The 9,534-nt window shown below is 37.5% G+C and overlaps 1 protein-coding gene across 1 annotated transcript; it reads left to right on the forward strand.

Moving 5' to 3' along the window:
- The first annotated feature begins 7,266 nt into the window (after positions 1 to 7,266).
- LOC111802098 (transcription factor TCP8) lies at positions 7,267 to 9,450 on the forward strand. Its single transcript, XM_023686346.1, has one exon. The coding sequence runs from the start codon at positions 7,659 to 7,661 to the stop codon at positions 9,234 to 9,236; it is 1,578 nt and encodes a 525-aa protein (XP_023542114.1). The 5' UTR covers positions 7,267 to 7,658; the 3' UTR covers positions 9,237 to 9,450.
- Positions 9,451 to 9,534: the final 84 nt, after the last annotated feature.

Raw genomic sequence — 9,534 nt, forward strand, 5'->3', positions numbered from 1 at the left:
TTATATATATATATATATATATATATATATATATATATATATATATATATATATATATATATATATATATATATATATGTATATATGTTTGTATATATATATGTATTAATAATATTTCTTACTTTTTGATGTAAAGTACTTTTAATTTTCAAAACTTTTTAATAATATCCTAAACTAAAAAATATCTGTATAAAATTCCGTTATCTTTTATTTTTCTTTATTTAATTATGGAAATAGTTAATATTTATTCCAAAATTAACCTTTAATTTATTTTAAATAAATATTAAAATTTTTAAAATAGTGTAAAAAACACTTTAAAACTTAAATTCTAAGAATAGCATATGCTTTCAAAAGTTTAATTAATGCAATTTAATTTAATTTTTTTTTAATTAAGTTACCTTTAAACTTTTTTAAAGGTTACTTTTTCTATTTTGTAAATAGACAGAAATGAAGCATTTCTTACCGGGGTATGGAAATCTTTCTCTAATAGACGCATTTTAAAAGTTGACGGTCATATGTAAGGGACCAAAGCGGACAATATTTACTAACAGTGAACTTAGACTGTTTCAAATGATATTAGAGCTAGTCATTGGACGATGTGCTAGCAAGGACATTGGCCCTCAAAGGAAGTGGATTGTGAAATCCCACCTTGGTTAGGAAGAAAAAAGAAACATTCCTTACAAGGGTATAGAAACCTTTCTCTAGACATGTTTTAATATTGTGAGACCGACATCCATATAGACAGTGTTTATTAATAATAGGTTTGAGCTATTACAAATTATTAGTACCACGTCTCAAACACAAACTTTGTAACATCAGTACCCTTCAAATTTTAGAAAAAAATAATAATAATATAGTTTGTACGGTTACTCCTCTTAAAATTAAAAAAATGGTATTATTAAAAAAAAAATAAAGAAAGGATATTATTAAAACTTTTAAAATATTAGGTACCAAACTTAAATTTTATTATTATTATTATTTGCATAAAAGAAGAGGTAGTTGTATAATAGGAAGTGAATAAATGGGCCTTTCTATTATTGCTTCAATAATTTCTTACACATTGAAGGGAGGACATGGAAGGCTAGGCAGCCTAGCTACATTTGGAAGGCCGGGCCCAAAGATAGGATTTAAAAAGATGGGCCGAGGCCCAATTGAGTAGATTAAGAAAGCCCAACATTTGGAAGTCCGGGCCCAAAGATAGGATTTAAAAAGATGGGCCTAGGCCCAATGGAGTAGATTAAGAAAGCCCAAATGAAGGAGGGTGATTGGGCCTTGGAGGTTATGGGATCCATGATTACCGCGCAATCAGAGGCGGCGGCCCCGCCGTAAATAATGCGAAGAGAAAAGCGATTGTGAAATGATAAAAGCATGTGAGATTACACGTGTGAAGGAATGCAATCATTTCATTTGTGTGAGGGACCCCACCTTCCCCAGACCTCCCAGCTTTGAACCGCACCGCACAATGACGTATCTCTATGTGTATTATCATTTATCACTCCCTCTGACTCGGAACCTGGGACCCACTAATTCAAACCTCGTGCTCTAATTTAACTTAACAAATAAATATATCACAAAATTATACTTTTTTTTTTTATATATATTTTAATATTACTTTATTTTGTATTTCTTTTTTAATTTTCATTAATATCTTTAAAATAATTTTAAAAACTTTAAATACATTTTTAAATTTTTAAAAAATTTAAAAAAACGTAGATAATTTATAAAGTGCTGATAGACAGATTTGGTCCATTGATGATAAATAAATTAAATAGTGTTTTTTTAAATAAAATATAATTAATTAGGTGTGGTGCAATCAATATTAATGATTTAGGGACGTGAAGTTACCGAATGGTGAAAGGACATTCACCTTTCCATAGGCTGTAAGTAAGTAAATAATATTCCACTTTTACCTCACTTCCGTCTCCATTGGCATCGCATCTTTTCCTCCACTATGTTTTATTTTTTTCTTTTTTTAAATGATTTTTTTTTTACTAAAAAAAAAATAATAATAAATAAATAAAATCTATTGACCTGCTCGGGGAGCACGGATGCTAATTTTATTATGGTTTGTCTGATGAGTCTCGTGTTGAGTTCATAAAAGGATAAAATAAAACTTGATAGGATAATTCACGTTCATTGAACAATTGTTATTTGTCAAAGGTCGGTTAGTTATAATGACGGCTTTGCAAGCAGTTTATTTCATAAAATTACTTGCTAAGACGATCGTTAATTTATTTGTGATATTGAAAGTTTTCAAATTGAAAAGAGTAGCTATCGGACTTAAAATGAATTTATTGTTGTTTTCATTTTGAGCTCAAGAAAAGCATCAAGTTTAAGATGAACTAATATCGGGTCTCTTAACTCCTCTTGCCTTTTAAAGATAGACATCTACCTTATCAATTACGAGATGCTTATTATACACAACTATGATACAAATAAGGTCCAACCAATTTTGAATACGTGACAAACATGTAAGTCACGTAAAATTTCAAATTTATTGCCCATAATAGAATGCCATTATGTGAGCATATGTAATAAATAAAGAGATCTTGAAGATCCACAAAAATAATAAATAAATAATAATAATAAATAAAAATTGTGGAGTTTTGGAAATGGTAAATACAGGAGGTTACCTTATTATTACCAATGTGGGACATCACAATCCACCCTCTTCGGGGCTCAGCGTTCTCGTTGGCACATCGTCTGATGTCTAGCTTTGTTTTGTGGTATTCACTTCCCCAACTAATGTGGGACATCACAATCCACCCCCTTCGGGACCCAGCGTCCTCACTGGCACATCGTCCGATGTCTAGCTCTGATACCATTTGTAACGACCCAGGCCCACCGCTAGCAAATATTGTCTTCTTTGGGTATTTCCTTTCGAGTTTTCCCTCAAGACTTTAAAACGTGTATGCTAGGGGAAGATTTCCACGCTCTTGTAAAGGGTGTTTTGTTCCCTTTCCAACCAATCAATGTAGAACATCACATTGCCACTATCATTTCAAAGTTAGTCGGAATTTAGTTATGAAAATAATAGTTAAAATTTTATTTAATTTTATAATTATTTATTGTTTAATAATTTTTAAAAATAAATAAAAATAAATTGGTTTGAGGTAAAAATGGAATATAATCGAATGAATAGAGGAAGAGAGGTGAATGAAAGGTAAATGAGTAAAAAGTAATTAATGAGGGTGAAAAAGGAAAGGGAAAGAAGAAAGGGAGGGTGAAAAGGGGAAAGTGGTGGGAACAGAAAGAAATGAGGATCAGCACTGGAAATATCATTGATGGGATCTGCATCTGCGTCTTCCTAAATTTTTTTAATTTTTTAATTTTAATTTTTTAATTTTTAAATAAAATAATTATTAAAATATATTATATTACCTCACTACAACAGACATATAACACTATTAATTACTACTCTCCACTACAATTCTCTGACACCTCTTCTCCCTCTTTTTCACCTTTCCATCTCTCTTCAACCCCCCTTTTCTTTTTTACTCTTTAACACTTTTTTCTTTACTTTTTTTACTTTTTACTCCATCAACCAAATCAAATCTACCCTTCTTGTGAATGTTTATTAATCCACCACACCTAAATGGTGTGAAAGTTATCTTATTTATAATCAAATAAATTAGAAGGATATGGAAATAGTAATAAATGGAAATAACAATAAATGGGAAGATACCTAAGGCAAATATCTAATATTTGCCTTATAATAAAATATCAAATATAATATATACGGGAAAGTATAATTTATTACTAAATATCCTTAACACCCCACCGCAAGCTGAGCATCGGATTTGAACGAACGTGAAGCTTGGATCTGAAAAATTCAAAGAGGTTGAGAAACACTTATCGTGAAGATGTCAACAACCTGGTTCACAGGAGGCGTAAAGAAACACTTTCTTGGCCATCGAAAATTGCAGAGGGATCGCCGCTCAGCGGCGATGCTGCCTTGGCTTCGACGAGAATATGTCTACCCCATAAACAGGGATTGTCGCTTAGCGACGATGCTACCTTGGCTCTGGTGAGAATATGTCTAACCCCAAGAAGTAGAAGGGGAAACCTAGAGCAAGGGACAAAGACAATGTTGAAGCCGGAAGAGTCGCCACATTGGGCGAAGGAGCCAATTTTGGCAAAAAGGGCAGCCGGAAGAGTCGCCACATTGGGGCGAAGGAGCCAATTTTGGCGAGAAGGGCGGCAGCAACTTGGTTGGCGAAGATGCCAGTGCGGCGCCTAGATTCCAAAGGTGAATCTCTGCAAAAGGTCGATAGGCTTATCGAGATTCTGTATATTTCCGAAAGAAATGCTGATGAAGATCCTAAGATTAGGGTTTCTGTGAAGGATGAAGGATAAAGGAAAAATTGAGAAGAGAATGAAAGAGACTATGTTTGGAAAAGGTAAGGTTGTATGTACAGAGTATGGTGAAGGATGATTTGGAGGTCAATAGGGTGGAGCCGAAGAATAATTAATCGGCTCCGCCTGCGGTAGCCATGAAGACTGCTCCTGCGGCGTCAAAGCCAGCAGGGGTGGTGGAGAAGAACAGTAGAAGATTTCAAAAGCCATTGAAAAGAAAGAATTTGGGGTTGTTAAACCGAAGGGGCTCTGATACCATGTGAATGTTTGATTAATCCACCACACCTAAATGGTGTGAAAGTTATCTTATTTATAATCAAATAAATTAGAAGGATATGGAAATAGTAATAAATGGAAATAACAATAAATGGGAAGATACCTATGGTAATAAGGCAAATATCTAATATTTGCCTTATAATAAAATATCAAATATAATATATACGGGAAAGTATAATTTATTACTAAATATCCTTAACACTTCTCCTACGCTCCTCATCTCTCAAATATTACCGCTCCTAATCTTACTGTTTTTTACCGACTTACCGTTTATGATATTTTAGTTATTAATGGTTAAAATATCATCGTTAGTCCAACGTAGTCAAACGGTAACAATTCAAGCTCATTACTAATAGATAGTGTCATTTTACTTTCCTTTTTAAGCTTTTTCTCAAGGTTTTAAAATATGTTTGTCGAGGATTATTGGGAGTGAGTCTCACATTGGTTAATTTAGTGGAAGATCATGGATTTATAAGCAAAAGAATGCATCTCCATTGGTACGAGGCCTTTTGGGGAAGTCCAAAGCAAAGTCATGAGAGCTTACGCTCAAAGTGGACAATATCATACCATTGTAGAGAGTTCTGATTCCTAACAGTGTCTACTATGGATAGGGTTTAGCCCTACTCCGAACAATATCTCACTATCTTTAATACCTTTAGGAACAGCTCAAGTCTATTGCTAACCATGTTATTTGGGTTTTTTCCTCAAAATTTTTAAACGAGTACTAGGGAGAGGTTTCTATACAGTTATAATGGATGCTCGGTGGGTTTGAGCTATTACGATTTACGTATTTGGGACGGGTGGAATTAATTAAATAATTAGAAGAAAGAAGGAAATGAACTGGTGGACAGCTTGGTTATTTCTTTCCACTTTTACATACTTTTCCACTTTTTTTGTATCTAATTTTCTCCTTCCGCCAACTTTTTGATCTTGGATTCGTTTTTGTTCCAGCGGCAATGGGTTGCTTAAAATAAATTCAAAAGGCATCTAATATTTAAAGTATATAAATTCTTCACACATTATTATTTAATTCCAAAGATTTACCTTATTTATTGGAAAAATAAAGGAATATTTTCAAGCATTTTTAATTAAAATAATAAGAAATAAATAAATAAATAATTTAATTAAACAACATGGGAAGACTTTGATGAAGCAGTGTGGCAGAGAGAATGTGGAGCGTGGGGTGGATAAGATCATGATTTTCATGTGAATATATATATATATATAAATATAATATTATTTAAATATAAAATATATTGTTTAGGGTTATTAAATTATTAAAATAATAAGGAAAGGATTGGGGTGCGTGGAGATATCAAAATGGAGTGCCCCCAGTGGAAAAGGAAAATAATAAATAATTTATTATATANAAAGAAAAGATCCAAAGTTTAGGAAGACGAGGGTGAATCAGAGAAACCCAGAAGCTAAAATGATACGGCCATGGTGGTGGTGGTGGTTAATAAGCAACCTCCATTAATTAACCTTCCCTTCTCTCTCTCTCTCTTCCCTGGGTATTCATAGACATAGCAGAGGTAGGGAAGAGCCATGATCAACGCCTCAAACGCATAGCTCAAGAACACCAACAAGAACAACAAGAACAACAACAATCACCAAAGTATAAAGCAGCAAAGTGAATGGAACTTACAGATATGCAGCAAAGCAACAAGCAGCAGCAGCAGCAGCAGCAGCATCATCACCATTCAAACCAGAACCAGAAGCCGCCGCCGCCGCCGCCGCCGCCGCAGCAGCAGCAGCAGCAGCAGNAATAATAAATAATTTATTATATAATATAAATATAATATATAATGCGGAGCGGGTTGGGATGAGCTGTCGGACTATGCATTAGATGCTTTTTTTTTTTTTTTTTTTTTTTTTTTTTTNTGCGTTGGCAGCTGGTTGCTAATCTGGAAGGAGGGGAAATGACGATAATGCCCCCTTGGCGAAGAAAAAACAAAGGTAAAAGAAGAAAGGAGGTTTGTTTTGCAGTGGCAGGAAAAGTGGGTTGGTTTGGTTTGGTATGGCATGCACATATTTGGTATCAGAATTGTGAGTTAATAATGTGAGGAAGGGTAGAATTGGCAATTGAGACGGTAAAAACCCATTAAAGTTACCGTTGTAAAAATCTTTTCGAATTTGTTGGATTATTGATCTCAGCAACTAAGTAAAGTTCACTTGAATATCAAACATTCAGTCACAATCCATCACTAACATTAAATATTCTTAATCTTGTTAAAGGTTGGATAGGACGAGGATGTGGTCCTATCAAATCACACTGCATCATTAATATCAGTTACAAATGTTAAATATTTTTTTAGAAGTATACTACGGATTAGAATTAGGTAGTGACCCTGTTCTTTGGTAAAAACATAAACCCACGAACCGAATCAAAATCTAACCTAACTCAACACGTGAGATCCCACGTCTCGAAGTCTAACCTAAACTCAACATGTGAGATCTCATGTCCCAAAGTTTAACCTAACTCAACACGTGAGATCTCACATCAGTTGGAGATGAGAATGAAATGTTTTTTGGAAGAGGGTGGAATCATTTCTCTAACTGACGTGTTTTAAAACTGTGAGGCTGAATTTTGAAACTATGAGGCTAACGGTGATATGTAACGGGTAAAAACGGACAATATGTAGTGATAGTGTGGGCTTAGGAGGGGTAAAGGGTCCCCACCTGCGACTGCCACTGGGACTAAGACTGGGACTCATCTATTTCTCTCTCTAATTCACTGTTGTTTGTGATGAGAGTGAGAAAAGAAAGAAAAGATCCAAAGTTTAGGAAGACGAGGGTGAATCAGAGAAACCCAGAAGCTAAAATGATACGGCCATGGTGGTGGTGGTGGTTAATAAGCAACCTCCATTAATTAACCTTCCCTTCTCTCTCTCTCTCTTCCCTGGGTATTCATAGACATAGCAGAGGTAGGGAAGAGCCATGATCAACGCCTCAAACGCATAGCTCAAGAACACCAACAAGAACAACAAGAACAACAACAATCACCAAAGTATAAAGCAGCAAAGTGAATGGAACTTACAGATATGCAGCAAAGCAACAAGCAGCAGCAGCAGCAGCAGCAGCATCATCACCATTCAAACCAGAACCAGAAGCCGCCGCCGCCGCCGCCGCCGCCGCAGCAGCAGCAGCAGCAGCAGCATCATGTGGTCCCTTTCGATGGCAGATCAGCCGCTGCAGGAGGTGGTCCACCGTTCATGGGCTCCATCTCCACTCTTGTCTCCCTCCCTCCTCCTTCTTCCTCTGCTTCTAATTCTACTTCTAATTCTTCTTCTTCTTCCTCTTCCTCCGCCGTTGCTCCGCCTCCTCACCTCCTCGATGCCTCACTCGTCATCGCTACCAGATCCGATACCACCACTAATCCTTCTCCCCGATCTGCCTCTGCCTCCGCCTCCACCTCCAACGCTAACGCTCTCAAGCGTTCCACTAAAGATCGGCATACTAAGGTCGATGGTCGTGGCCGACGCATCCGTATGCCGGCTACTTGTGCGGCTAGGGTTTTCCAATTGACCCGCGAATTGGGGCATAAGTCCGACGGCGAGACTATCGAGTGGCTTCTCCAGCAAGCTGAGCCTGCGATTATTGCCGCCACTGGTACTGGAACAATCCCTGCTAATTTTTCCTCCTTGAACATTTCCATTCGTAGCAGTGGATCCACTCTCTCTGCTCCTCCCTCAAAATCTGCTCCTCATTCCTTCCATGGCGCTTTGGCTCTCGCTCATCATCCCAACGCCTACGAGGAAGGCTTCGCTCATGCTGCTCTGCTAGGGTTTCACCACCACCACCACCATCAGCAACAGCAGCAGCACCACCACCAACTTAATCTAATGACCGCCGATCAAATTGCCGACGCTCTCCCCGGCGGCGAGAGCGGCGGCGGAGGAGGAGGAGGAGACTCGACGGATAACTATATGAGAAAACGCTACAGAGAAGACCTGTTTAAAGAGGACACGCAATCTCCAGGGGAGAGCAGCGGCGGTGCTGGATCTCCCAAAGCGATTAAGAGCGATCTGCAATTAGAGAAACAACAATCGCAGCAACAATCAGCATCCTCGAGCCTACTCCGTCCTGCGACGGCGATGTGGGCCGTGGCTCCAAGCAGTGGAGCGAGCAACACGTTTTGGATGTTGCCAGTAACAACAGGATCAGGCGGAGCAAATGTAGGAAGCTCTGGAGCAAGCGGTGGTCCAATGGAAGCTCAAATGTGGCCATTCTCAACGAGTGCAAACACATTGCAGGCTCCATTGCATTTCATGCCAAGATTCAACATCCCTGGAGGCGTCGAAATTCAGGCGGCAGGTGCGGCAGCAGGAGGCGGAGGAAGAGCCGGCCAATTACAACTCGGTTCCATGCTAATGCATCAACAACAGCAACAGCAACAGCAACAGCAACAGCAACAGCAGCTTGGGCTGGGAGTATCAGAGTCCAATTTGGGAGTGTTAGCAGCTCTGAATGCTGCGTATTCCAGAGGCGGATTCAATGCTAATTCAGATCATCACCATAATCATCATCCATTGGAGCATCATTCCAACGCACCACAGCCTCACGCAACCGATAGTGGGGACGAAGATCCAAACACTTCCCAGTGACAAACCCAAAACCAGATTAGTAAGTGTTATTGCGTACCCCCCGAACCCCTTAATTCTTTGTTGTATAAAAGAAACACACCTTTGAATCGCCCTACCATTTAACATTCATCTCTTCTACACATTGTTGGGCTTTTTAATCCACATTTTCCATCCCCACTTCATTCGGATCAATTCAGCGATTGATTTCAAGAACAAAGATTCCAAGGATTGTTTATCATGTGGGGGTAATTTCTTTTCCCATGTTTTTTTTTTTTTTTTTTTTTTTTTTTTTTTTTTGTTTTTTTTTTTTTTTTTTTTT

The sequence above is a fragment of the Cucurbita pepo genome, chromosome LG01 (assembly GCF_002806865.2).
Source record: "Cucurbita pepo subsp. pepo cultivar mu-cu-16 chromosome LG01, ASM280686v2, whole genome shotgun sequence".
Classification (NCBI taxonomy): Eukaryota; Viridiplantae; Streptophyta; class Magnoliopsida; order Cucurbitales; family Cucurbitaceae; genus Cucurbita; species Cucurbita pepo.